General features: G+C 31.7%; 1 protein-coding gene across 3 annotated transcripts in view; it reads left to right on the top strand.

Moving 5' to 3' along the window:
* Window positions 1-14,320, top strand: part of LOC111630636 (restin homolog) — a 47,348-nt gene that overhangs the window by 14,769 nt on the left and 18,259 nt on the right. Inside the window, exon 1 of one of the 3 annotated variants that reach the window (XM_023374774.1) lies at window positions 3,018-3,232. The exons of the other annotated variants lie outside the window; for them this stretch is intronic. Coding sequence (XP_023230542.1) covers window positions 3,224-3,232 — 9 coding nt within the window. The 5' untranslated portion in view covers window positions 3,018-3,223. Of the gene's footprint in view, window positions 1-3,017; window positions 3,233-14,320 lie in introns of those variants that run through there. 3 annotated transcript variants of the gene reach the window in all.

The raw sequence follows: 14,320 nt of genomic DNA, 5'->3' as shown, positions 1-14,320 counted from the left end.
CTCCTGCGCTCCGAAAAGTTTCGAATTGTTGCCTGAAGATAAGGGAAGACCAATCGGTATTCATTATTTTACGTCGCTTGTGTTTGTTCTGTGATGTATTCGTTGTTCGAACATAAAAATCTTTCGCGAAAGTGTTCGTTATCCGATTTGTTCGTTAATCGATCATCCACTGTATATTAAATTTAATTTGATTTTAAAAATGAAAAAAAAGTTTTTAATTTTTATTATTGAATGTGTGTGGAAAATATCTTAAATTTTTGAAGAGTAGTTTAAAAAAAATTACCAGTTGTTTCTCACTTTACTACCTCGACATAAAAAGATCGATGAATGGAGTGACCCTAATTTACCAAAAAAGAAAAAAATTGTCTGGAGTGGAGAAGATTTTAAATCAATTCAAGAGAAGCAGAATTACGTATAAAAGTTACTGAAAAGTCAAAGATTTTAGTTATTAAATTTCTTTTCTGATTTGCTGCATCACGCGACTAGATAACAGGAAAATTCAGGAAAATGTTTAAAAGAAACGATGTGATTTAAAAGCATAATGTCATTAAATGTAAATTCAAGTTACTTGCTGGTTTTAAGATGTTTAAAGCTATTTATTATTCATAACAGATCTGGATATTCCCATCGAGCCAAAACCTTGTTTTCTATTATTAAATATGCTATTATCGACGGACTTTATTAAATATAGAAATTGAATTGGCTGTATATAAAAATTGATACTACTATATTTTCTACAAATTCTGATTTATGACTCTATGCCAAAGTAGAAAATTCGACCTCGTTTAATGTTTTTTAAAGCTGCTTTTAATCTCTGTAAAATATAATTTTCTTATAACAGTTTAGATGATAAAAATATACACTTAAATTCATGTTTGTTTATAAAGATTTTACTGACACAAAATGTTGGGAGGAAAAAAAATTAAATCAATATTTATATTTTACAATAAAAATAATTTTAAATTATAACAAAAAATAAAAAAAGTTTATATTTAAATTTCTGAAATAAAAATAAAATACCGAGTTAAAATGTAAAGAATGTTTTTCGAAATTTCGTAAAAGAGTAATTTAGTGTATGTTATTATTAGTTCATTCAGTTATAAAATTTACATTAACATGATAATTCACCATGCTGATGCGACCTTAATGTATCGGACGTAAATATTTAATAGGCGAGAGATGTATGCTACAATATTTACTGTTAGGTGATCGAATTGTCTGTTGTTCACTGTAATATGTACTTTATTTTATTTTAAACTTATTTTTTTATTATAATATAAACTGTTGTAATTTATATTCAATTTTTGTTAAAAGTTCTTTTTAATTATCTTACATTTTTCCTGTCTCCTCCTCCTCCTCCTCTTAAATTAATGAATTTTTTTTATCTGTGAACTTATTTTATCAAATATATTGGCACATTAAATAATTTTTTTAGGATTTTGATAGAGAAATTTATATTTTTTATTTTAGTGTAAATACTCATTTTCAGTTATCCATGTCGCTTAATTGTTAGATATAAAATTAAACCCTCTTCTGTAAATTTTATTATTATAATTTTTTTATACCATATTTAAAGAGGGAATCTAAGGTGAAACGATTCTGTATTACACTTGCTTTAATTAAATTAATTAAACCGCACGTCTTTTATTTTTTTGTATCGTTAATTATTATCGAAATAGTCGCAGTTTTTAAAATTTTAAATTTAGAAAAATTACAAGAAATTTTGTATTCTCTTACGTGTTATTGCCCTTTCCGTGTAGCAAGATCCAATCTTGTTAATTGAAGTATCGCTTTCTGGTAATTGCGTATGGATCACCTCTACTAACTGAGGTTAGACAATCCCGTTGATGTAATTAAACTTTTTTTTATACATATTGTACATAGGTAAGATGGATAAGTCACTCATTCGATAGGTTTGAGTAATTTTTTTGGATATTGTCACGTAATTATCTCACTCGTCAGCATAGATGAGATATTTCGATTGATTCTATGTTCGGTGCCATTCGTCTACGTCTTAAGAAGTGGATGACTCCACTTCCGCCATAGAAGAATTCTCGGAAAACGGAATTTTCTCGTCCAAAAATCGATGGCAAAAATATTTTTTGCGAAAAATCGATTAGGTCGATCTGTTTTTTATATAGAAGTAAAGTAACCTTAACACGTTTACGATCTAGATCTGCTTTGTAACATAAAACTTAACTTTAAATGGAATGACCTATCTTGAATAAATAATCTTACGGACGAAATTTTTAATAATTTTTAAAGTAAAATTTTACTTGCACTTCAAACAATATTTTAGCGTCGAATTCAATTAAGCGTAGAAAAAGTTACTACTTTAATCGTAATCAATTGTCACAATTAACTTCTACACATCTATATATAGATTATTATTGAAAACTTGCAATTAATCATTGAAATTACGTTGAAAGTATATATATGCAATAACTAATTAATTATATCAGAATATCGTCGCGTCACTAAACGTCTGATTTTCGTTTAAAATTTATTTATTTATTTTTTCTATTTGCTTATTTTTACTTCAAGTAAACTTTTCTTTTTAAGTCAGACATTTTAATTAAGATTTTATTTGGCATCCATCGTGAGCTAAGTTTAATTATAATTAGCCTAACGCAATATATGTTCAAATGAAGCTTTCGTAAGGAATAATTATAAATTCAAAGTTTCGTAACCTGTACTTTTAAACTCACGATTATCAAATTCACAAAGGAGGTGCGCATCGTTTTTTCTGTTAAGAAACGGCAAACCTTAACTTGTGTACAATCCGAAAATTCAGGTTTGATATAGCACCTACTTTTAAGTAACGTTTTCACTCCCTCGAAATTTTTAGGATAATTTAAACGCACTTAATTCATAAATTATTCACGAATGAATCGTGTTACTCGTGTCATTAATAAATAAAAACGCGGAAAGGGGAAGAGGAGGGTCGTAAAAATAATTACGGCACGCGCTTCGCTCGTATTTAACGCGTACTATCGTTATTATAATAAAAATCTCGCCGGTTTGTGTGCTACAGTTAAAAAGTCCCCTCCGTAGTATACTGCGCACCCCCCGTAACTAGTGGAAGTCGGCCTGTTTCGACTGCGAAGCCGACTAGTCTCGCGTATATGCACAAGATTTTAGATCGATCGCGACATGGCGAATGCTCCACTGTATTTACCATACTGGATCTCTTCTACTCTAGTTGCCATGGACTGATTCGAAGATGGAGAAGGTGAGCTATACCCTTTAAACGTTATAAAATCAATAAGATTTATAAAAAAATAAATAACAAATACAAAAATAAAGGGAATATTTGTCGAAGGACCGTTCGGATACTTGAAAATTTCCATAAATTCATATAGATGTAAAGTGTAATTCAGCTCCCCACGATCATTTTCCGTAATTTTTAATAATAATAATTTCGCTTGATCATTAAAATCCATTTTAAAATATAAATTATATAAAAAGTAATTTAAAATAGTTTTTTTATTTATTTAAATATATTTATAAACTGCATTCAGTGACGAAACTAATATAAGATACGGTATATGTAACATTCATAGAAGACAATAGGAAAAGATAACCTTATCTTTCAGTTTAGTTCTTGTTATAGAATAAACGGTTTTCTAATTTATCTGTTAAAAATGTTTTCTATAACGAGCGATAGATCTAGTTTATTAAATATAGTTTAATATTGTGTATGGTTATTATCGTAAATATAATCGAAGCACACTTTTAAAATTCAATTTCTTTGCGACATTAAAATGTTTATGAAATGCATTATTAAAAATAACGATGTTTCCTCACGATTCTTTCGATAGAAAATTCACGAAATGGAGGAATATTTTAAGGAACTGTACAATATATTGAAGTGCATCTTTTATCATATCCAATTTCTGTGTATATGTGAGATATATTCTCTCTATTGATCTAGAATAGGTCGAATGTCGTCTCTCAATTGCCGACTTAGCTTATGTTTGTATTATATTTTAACATTTTCGACTACTATATAGTAATAAACATCCATAATTTTTAAAGTGTAAATTAACTATATGGATGCAGTAACGAAATTTTATATAAAAAATACCCTGCATATTATAAAAAAATGAAATTCGTTAGTTTTTAACGAGCTGTTTTCATCTTAAATTGATGAGAGTGGTGCGGATTCTCGACACTGCTATTCATTTCGATGAGGGAGGAAAACATGATGCTTGATTATATTCGAAGATAAAATATCTTATCAATAACTGTTCATGTTTTATATATGTTGATAACTTAATACGAAAAGTAGAATGTCAATAGAGAAATAGTGTAGAGATGATTTAAAAAAAAACGGTAGAACACCATTTTTTTTGTATGTATAAATGATTTTGTTTCCAAATATTTCTCTTTATACAGGTGTTGGGTAGTGAAACATTTTTTATGGACATAGTTGAGTAAATATTTATCATTATTATTTTGAACTGTTAGAAAAAGTCATATGATATTTAACAAAATAAAATATTTTAAATATCGAACCGCGCGGTGCATATTTATAATTCACACCTTTTATTTGCATTATCGATTTTTTGAAAAGACGTTCTTATCATGTTTAACTCACGAAGTCGATAATAAAATTTAAAGTGCCAAGCTACGAAAGATTATTTTTTAAGCCCACGAACGATATCTAATCGTTGGATAAGTTGTATTCTTCTTTGTAGTTATGTTATTGCGGACGTATCGATTGCAATATCATAAAATGGGTTGTTATTTTTTTATTTTTCTTGCGCGTGACTACCATCTGCGTCACGCGCTACTCGTTGGGATCACGTTTCCTTACTTTCTTCAACACCCAAAAATGTAATGGCGTGTAAAGACCGGAAAGCAACAGGTAGACGGATGAATTCTACTCGCGGGATACCGCACTCCTCAATTTAAAAATAGTTTATTTTATAATTAAAAATAATTCCTACTCTAGATTGATTTATTATCACTACCAAAGTGATAAGGTTGGTCTTTCAAACTATTGATAGATTGTAAACCACTTATTACGGCTTTCTAATAATAATTTTAGATTAGGAACTTAAATTAGTGAAGAATTGTAGTTTTGAAAAAAACTTAACTAATTTAGTAAAAAGTTTAAACTTCTCATTTCGATAAACGAATTAATTATCTCAACCAGTATATTAGTTGTCGACCTAATGACTTAGTCCCCCCTTCTAGTATTGGCAGCATCGTCTTGGATTAAAGCCAGATGGGCTATTTTTTGAAGTTTCGTCCGAGAAGAAAGCTCTTTTAAATATTACTTCGTAAAATTATAACGATGCACTTCGTTTATTCATATTTATAAACTTCTTATCTTATTCTCCCCTTTTTTGCTTGCTTTACATTTTTATCGTGCTATTTTTTAAGGTGGTGTGTATTATCAAAATAATAAATAATTCGATATATCGTCTGATAAGCTTTGTATTAAAATTTATTTGAAGAAATTAATAATTTACAAGCGCAAATATTATTATGATTTTTATGCTAGTTTTTAATCTACGAAATAGTTTTTCTTGTAATGAAACAATACTAATTATTTTTGAATATCTATTTTTAGAAGTTTTATCGTCAAGCGTAGAAGTTTTATAAAGTTTAACGAGACGCTTTGACTACGTTTTATTGCTTTTTTTCCGTCTTGAAATGCTTTCTTCTATATTTTTAGATATCTAATTTTCGTTGAAAAATACGAATTTGGACTTCCTTATCATTATTATAACTTGATTTTTTTTGCTCGGGTTTTACGATTCGAAGTGTAAGAAACTTCGTGTTGGTAGAACTAGTTTTTGGAAAGGAGCCAACGAAGAACCACTAACCTACTACTATTGCAGTTTGACAGGTGCCAGATTTAGAATCAAAACTTTATGCTTACACGTACATCCCTCTTGCTTTCTTTTCTTTTGTAAGAATTCGCTTGTTTCTAGATGGTAAACGTTTCGTGACGAGAAAAGGCCGTTAAACGGATATGCAATGGTTTGAAAAATTATACATATATATACATACAAAGATACGGTGAACAAACGCCTATTTCAGGACACTGCCCTCTCTTTGCGCGTTCGTTTTTTAAGGCATTGCTCTCGTATATAATCATCGTGACGATTATAAGTTTGATAGTTGAATGTTTAGTGAGTGATTCGTCAGAATACTATGTGAGTGATCCTTCCTTCATCTTCGATTCATTTGTTGTTTCTAAGGTGATATTGAAGTTAAGTCGATGACCTTTAGCGTACATTAACGTAATCATCGTAACGGAAAATACAGAAATTGTTCCAAAAATGCTAATATAATTACATTTTGCTATTGTTTACGGATTTTATAGAGCGTAAGAAAGATATGTATTAACAAAAATTATATATATATATATATAATTTTTGTTAATACATATCTTTCTTACGCTCTATAATATCCGTATATATATATATAAGTGGAATTCTATATTAAAATTATGATATTTTTCTTGATGCTGATCTCTAGAAATTTCTTAATCGTAAATTACTTTTCCGCGTAACGTTCAATGGTTGATGAATTTTTTAATACGAGAACTCCGGGCGTGATAACGAATGATTAATTTTTAATATATCACAATGACACTCTTGGGAATGTTTCGCGTTGTAGGGAAGTTTTAACCGTGATATACGTGAATAATTTGAATTTGCATTGATTTGTTAAAATATTTTGGGGGAAATATTCATTTCTTATGGAACTGGTTTACTATTTTTTCATAAGTTTGATAATTCGAATGTTACCAAGTGGACCGAAACGAGGTGACATCTTCCATACAGTTGTTGATTATCGAAACTGGGGGGAAGTCTCCTGATTGGTCGTCTCACATTTACACTTTTAAATCAAATGTGTTGATTTGTTGTATAAAAATATCGTAAAAATTCTGTTTTATTATACATTTGACTCTGATATCTAAAGTATTTTATTAATAAACTTCTAAACTTAAATAATAAACATCTAAAACTGTTTGTTTTTGGCTAAATTCCCATAAAAAAAATGGAAAACTCGTTGTCACGAACGGAATCATTTTCGTGAAATAACCCGAAACCCGTTCGTTTCGATCTGGATAATGTACGCCGTGACACAGAATCGATGTCACACTTTTGCTAACAAAGAACGGGTGTACAGTACGTCTGATGTCAAACATGTACAGTACAATTCACTCACTCACTATAATTTTGCGGAACGGAAAGGAATTAATATGCGCATGTTTATACAGTAAAACGCATTGACCTTATTTCATTAAAAAGAAAAAACGATTATATATATATATATGGTATTTGTATATGGTAAGCGTTGTTTAAATCAAGTAGAAAAGTTAACATTTTATAAATTCGAAACGTTTTTTAACTCTTATTGCCAATTTCCGAACGTAAAAAGGGGGACCTTGAATTTGGCCAGTCACCTGACATCAATGATTTGCAAGAGCAATTAAGCTATTTGTCATCAGCAAATGGCGTCTCGGGTTAATCCTTAAAACTACATACTTGTTCAACCGGAATCCGATTCCTTTGGGTTATTAATGACGTCATTATACATCAGTGGCACTAGTTATTGCCGTATTTTAGGGGATTTTCCTTCTTTCTTATGTCACACATCCGGTTTTAGCAATTAATGGAACACTTAAATCTTATATTCCCGAGTTTAATGTTCATGATGACAAATCTATCAAGAGATAAGGATTCTCATTTAATTATCTACTGGAGGGTGGCAGATGTTAATTTTTGCATAAAGATGCGTAAGAATTGCTATTTTTGACTTTGAAAATTGTTGCTGAAAGTTCAGGATTGTCGTTTCTCTGCTAATTTTTTGTTTTCTGCAACTGATTTGACGATGCCAACAGTCACATGGATCGGTTCGAACACGTTGATCCAGTTTTATAGAATTGCTCCTTGCAGTTTCCGAATGTTATGGACTTCTATCTGCTTTTTTCTGATTCTCTGGACTCTTGATTTCTTTTTCAAATTGCTCGAATGTTTCAAAATATTCTTTTGCTTATAAAATATTCAGAAATTCTAATGAATCTATGAGGAAAAATATAAATATAAAAACATAACATAAAATTCCATCTCTGAACATTGAAAAATGGACGATGTATTTGCATAAATGAATATGTTTTTGTTTTTAAATTTTAAAAGAATAATATGTATCTATGCACTAAGAAATTGGCTTAATCATTTTTTATATAAAACGCGTATCCATTAAACACGATTTAAAAAATTAAGAAAATGGCTGAAAATAAGAGAAATTTCTAGAAGTGCATCAAAGGATGCCATCACGAAATGCTTTGTGAGTAAATCTGTAACTCTGTTTCGTATTTTCTTCTACAAATTACTATACTATCTGAACGATTAATCAAAACAGCAAATGTAAATTTTCCAATCGAAACTCATCCCTGTACCACTATGGATGTAGTATCCACTAGCGCTGTGGATGAAGAGTAAATTGTATATACGTATGTATAAGTACAGTACATTTATCACATTCAAGTCGTTTACCTGAATTTATTTGGTTTTTTCTTCATTTATTTATTTACAAACATAAGGGGATCCCCGGTTCTCCCCCGGTTACACTACTGCCATATTTGATTAAGTAGTGTTTGAATAAGAATGATTAATTAAAAAGAACCAGTTCTCCATAGAAATGTAATGTGTTTCAGAAAGAGAGATGTAGATCATCAAGGAAATCGAACCCGACTCTTATTGAATTTCATGAAGAAACAAGTTTTGATCTCTTGATTGTAAGGTAACGGGATGAGTTTACAGAAGTACATCAAACCACACCATCACGAAATGCTTGCCGAGTAAATATATAATGTTGTATCATCTTTTCTGATACAAATTACGTCCTAAAAGATCCATCAAAACAGCAAATTCGACATAAAGTAAGAATATAAATAGTTGAAAAGCGTTTAGAACGCAACAAGGTATTTATAATGCAATAAAGTTTTAATCGTAACAAATTTAAGAGTAATTAAAATTACATACAAATAAAAACTAGTTAAAATTAAGATTCTGGTATCATAAAATGACTGAAAACTGCATCACCTGTCGTCAAAATTCATCTCCAGCCGGGCGCGAAATAGCGATAACGTACCTGGAGGCTTTCTGAGATAATGACAGCATCGGTGGAATGAATGATGACGCATCGTATTCGTGACAAGCGGATTTCGGGTGGCCCTATGTATCACGTGACGACATGACACGTCACGTGATACAATCGGCACTCAGAAAATTCCAAGGTGATACTGCAGAGTTGACAAGGATCCCTTACAACCTTCGTATGATCGGGTATTCGTAAAGCTCATATCTTAAAATGCCGGAAGAAGAAAAACATTTAATTTTTACCTGGTGAATATGCGTGAGATTTCCACTGTTTTGTAAATTCTTTCTTTAAAAGTTGATATTTATTTAGCTAATTATGTGAAAAAATTCTGCAGCTGGCAATATTGCAAACAAAGTAGCTTTTAAGATGAACTAATTATATTTTAATTAGAAATAAATAGGATTTTTCATTAAATGTATTATTTAGAAGTAATTTTTACAATTATCATACATTGTTTTTGCTTATTTCTTCGAATCAAGGTATCTTTCCCTCAAATCTCTGATGGTAACTTAACTATCATCTGTTCAGTTCCATCATTAAACAATCAATTGAAAATCCCGCAAGAACTTCAAATTAGTAAAAAATAAATCAAGAATAGCTCAATAAAGAAATCCCATCTCAGATTTTACTACTTAAACTCGACCCAAAAAAAAAGACTTTGATTACTCTGAAAGGCCACAGTAATCCTCGATAATGAGTCCAGGTTACGATTTTAGAGTCCGACTTAAGGCAAAACTCAATAAATTAATTGCATGACCGAGATAAGAAAAATAAGTCGCAACCCTCTTAATAATGGAATTATTGTTTAGATCATTTCCATCTTCCATTTAAAAGTAACTGCTGACATCTTGATGGACAAGCCATTAGTCGAATACAGTAGATTTGATCATCTCCGGCCCTACTTAGTTCTTATTGATTGACACATACATTAGGTTCGTTGTCAAGTGAGATTGACAGCTTCTTTTTTTATACTTAATTGTTTAAAGTTTATATTCTTAATACTCAGTTAGATATATAAAATTACTGACAAGAGGAATGAGGAAGATGGTAATCGTATCACCAATTGTACTGTATGTAACAATGGTGTTTAACAGAATTAGGTTTTTTCTTTAGTTTTAGCGTAATTAAAGCTCAAGATTTAATAGATTCGTGATTTTTATGGAGATTTTATTATGATTAGAATGGCCGTATTATATTCACGAAGTGCATTTATTCTTAATTTATTAACCCGAGCGTAACAATATTAAATAGCGATTAACGTCTAACTAATCCGCCATTTTGACAAGTAACATCTTTTTAATAAAGTTGTTTGTCAAAATCTCCTTGGTTTTTTTTATTTTTTTATTTCGTTTGCTATAGAAATAGCAAAAACGGGAGAGTGAGTGTTGCGTGGAGTAAAACGGGACACGGCTTCATTGCCCCCAACGATAAATTTTCGTCAGTAGATGTGTCCGTCACGAAGATTCTCTAGAAAAAGTCATCTCATCCTTTGACCTCTAACCTGACGTGAAAGCGCTCGTCATTTTACGATCCACTCCTCCCCCGCCGGTTTCTGGACCTCTATTTATCGGATGACTTCCATTAAAAAACTGCCCCGATAATCCAGACGCCAGGGGGCGTGACATGTTACGCCCCATGTCTCCCGTCTCCTCGAAACCCCTACAGCAGTCTATGTGTAATAAAGTATGTACCGGTTACCCGGACACTTCAGTAGCTCTTGTAATAGACGAAGCCACTCTAATCTATCCGCCATCTTCGGTGACCATTTTTGAAGACGGCGGCACTTTTTTGGAATTTCCAAATAAACCAGGCACGCGTTGGGCCAAATTCCCAATAAATCTCTTCTAGTAAAGTTTAAGTAAACCTGTACGAAAGCCCGAATTTATCCTCGATCGTTCGGATGCGTGGTTCTAAAATTAGCAATGGCCCGGGAATCCCTACCAAGATAAGTGATGCAGTATGCTGACTTTATTGCACGTTCATTTTCTAACAGAAGAATGCTTTTAATATATATTTTCTGAATTAAAAAAATAGATAATAAAAAGAGTTTCGAGTGCGTTAATGGTGGTTATTACGAAAATGCAACATAAATAGGTAAAATGTACTCCTTAGAGAAGGGAGGGACGGCATTTCCTGTTCTTTGTTACACAAATCGGACAGTGCAAGTATTTTGCACGTCAGTGTCTGTAACCCGGGCGTTGTCGAAAATTCCGTGAAAAAGAGAAGAGTAATTATGTGATAGTTTGGTCTTGTGTCGCGTGCGTCCATTATCTTAAATTTCGCCACCGTCCTGTCATCATTTGGCTAGTAAAAATGGGACGATCTGACTGGAATGTTGTCCGCCACAGATATGACGTCACACCTGGGTGCAAGTGATTATCTACTTGAGATTCCAGCAGTGATGCACCCTTCAGGTATGCCCGCGCTCAAGATGGCCGATAGATGCTTCTAATTGGAATTTCACAAATGATAATTGACTTTATCTGATAAAAACAGTTAGAGGAATTAATAGGCGTTAAAATTTATTATATATTTTTACCGCCATGTAGATTATGTTAAGCTTTAAACTGTTACGGCTCACTTTAATGTAATCGTAACGAAGATATATTCTTTATATAATTAATGGAACGTCATTATCATACGTAAACAAGCGTGACGAGATATCTACGAGTTGTTTTTTAAAGCAGTTTACATAATTTTCATCTAAAGATTCGTAACGCAATTACTTACAAAATTACCCATCATCGTAACGTGGCTGTAAAAACTCCGAGAGTAATTTAACATTAAAAAATATATTTTTAAAAAGCCGAACAAAATTAAGCGTGAAATTCGACAAATTTAATAAATAAGGATAGGACCGTTCATGTTCAAAATAATAAATGACTTAGGTTAAAGTCGGGAAAGGATCCAGAAAACGTCTATCCGTCCATTAATTCGGGAGGTGCCCAAAGTACGCGTGCGATGGGGGTGTATCAGTCGGCTCATTTACATAATGACTCCCGGTAGAGCAGACAAAAGAAGCAACAGCCAAGAGAGAGAGAGGAACCACTTAGTTTAGAAGGTCTGCGGTCGGGCTCTTTCACGGTAANACCGTATTTTTCGCCGTATAAGACGCACTTTTTCTCTCCAAAATCGGGGGGAAAAAAGTGCCTGCGTCTTATACGGCAAATACAAAAGCCCACCATGGCCCTCCGCTGCCCCTCCACTTCTGCATACATACATAACCGCAGGAATACTCGGCCACTCCGTTCCCTTCCACCTCTTGGCGCCGTCTGATACCAGGAAGCTCCGCTCTGCCTCGCACTGGCTTTGTGCGGTCTTTGCCTCGCGCTGCGATTGGCTGGGCGAAGAGGCACGTGCCTTCGCTCTCTCCCGCGCTGGCTTTGTGCACTTTTTAGAGTCTCGTAAGCCAGCACGGGAGGCGGGTGAAGGCACTCGTCTCTGCGCTCAGCTAATAGCAGTGATATATGTAGTATGGTATATCTGAATGAAATATATCATATTTCATACAACCCCATCAAGATGTCAAAGCAGAAGAGACTGGCATATAAAGTTGCTTTTAAGCTGTTTGCTGACTGTTTATGATAGTAAAGATAGCTCTTAGTATGTTACATGGTTGACATAAAATTTTTCTTAACTGCTGTTAACTTTATACAGTTGATATAAAATATTTTACTACAGAATTTGGTTCATAATTTTTTTTTTCTGAATTTGCCTCCTTTAAAATTGGGTGCGTCTTATATGCCGGTGCGTCTTATACGGCGAAAAATACGGTATTCTTTGCTTCTTACTGTACCAGAATCAAAAAGTATGTTTCTTGGTTACAACTACATAAGATACAAAAATAACTTCTTTGCATAATTTAAAATGAAGCCACTAAAATACTTACACTAAGAACATATTTTGAATGAATTTAAAATGTGGCTGAAAAAAAAATCACTTGCTATCTGTTTCTAACAATTTACCAATGGAGTATATACAAATGGATTTCTGAACCCTAATTAAAACTATTTAAAATTTTCTAAATTGAGAAATGCTTCATAATTATAAAGAATTTGAAGTAAAAGACCAAATTCTAAATTATTGTGAAATATTAATTTGTAGTGGTTAGTAGATTAAGTTTTATTTCTGGAGATCTTTGTTTTTTTGTGAAATATTTTCTTAGTGTTTAGTGCTGTTTTTCTATTTTACAAGAAAAAAATTAGCAGTAGTAGTATATACAATCTGACTCTTATATTGAACAACTCCATATTATCAGTTACATAAAATGTATGTGTAACTAAGTATATTATATATGTTACTGTGAATGACCGATATCTGATGAATGTCAGCATTCAAACAGTCGTTTCGCGTATGTACGAAATATTTGCTAAACATCATTATTTCTTGCTTACACTGGCAAATGTCAACATTCAGCATGCACTGATGGTGTATGTTGAATAAAAATATTTTTATTATGTTAAGACAAAAATGCAACTTTTTAATATGTCAAAATAGGAGAAAGCTTAAGTAACAGTACATGTAAATAAACTATTGAACCTAAAATGAACAGTACATTTTAAATCATTAAAAAAAAAATAATAGAATAATAAACTTGCACATAAATTATGTGATTGATGTTGTACAATCTTATTTATTGCAATAACTTAAACTGTTATGACACTTTGAATTGCACAAGAGTCCCTTGCTTTTACAACTGCATTTATTTGTGGAACACTTCTTTTTGCATTGACAACGTGTATAGCCTTGCCCTCCACTTCTCAAATTAGCTGTAGCTGCTTCTCTCAACGATATTTCTTGAGAAGAAATCTCATCTATGGAAAGTAAGTTTTCTTTACAAATTATGAACTGATTACAGGTATAAAGCTACTTGAGGGTACCATTTTTGTTTGCTAATTTATAAAAGTCTGAATGTNAGTTACATTACAAAAGAACATCATTGTAACAATAAAGTTAAATTGAATAAAAGGAATATTATCAATCTTTCCATAGACTATTTTAAATGGTCTTTGTTTTCAAATGATCTTTTTTGGAATGTCTTTGTAATTTTATTGCTAGATACAGTTTGCATAGATTATATATATTTCTACATATTTTTTTATTGGATAAGAGTGCATTTTTGGATACAATAAGCTACGCGAAAGAAATTAGTGAAACAAAAATGTTTCCATTATTTTTACTACGCGTGCAC

Source organism: Centruroides sculpturatus, unplaced genomic scaffold (genome assembly GCF_000671375.1).
Source record: "Centruroides sculpturatus isolate CEXI.00-Female unplaced genomic scaffold, Cexi_2.0 scaffold348, whole genome shotgun sequence".
NCBI classification, from domain to species: domain Eukaryota; kingdom Metazoa; phylum Arthropoda; class Arachnida; order Scorpiones; family Buthidae; genus Centruroides; species Centruroides sculpturatus.
Note: the sequence above shows the minus strand (reverse complement) of the source record. Positions and strands in the feature narration are given on the sequence as shown.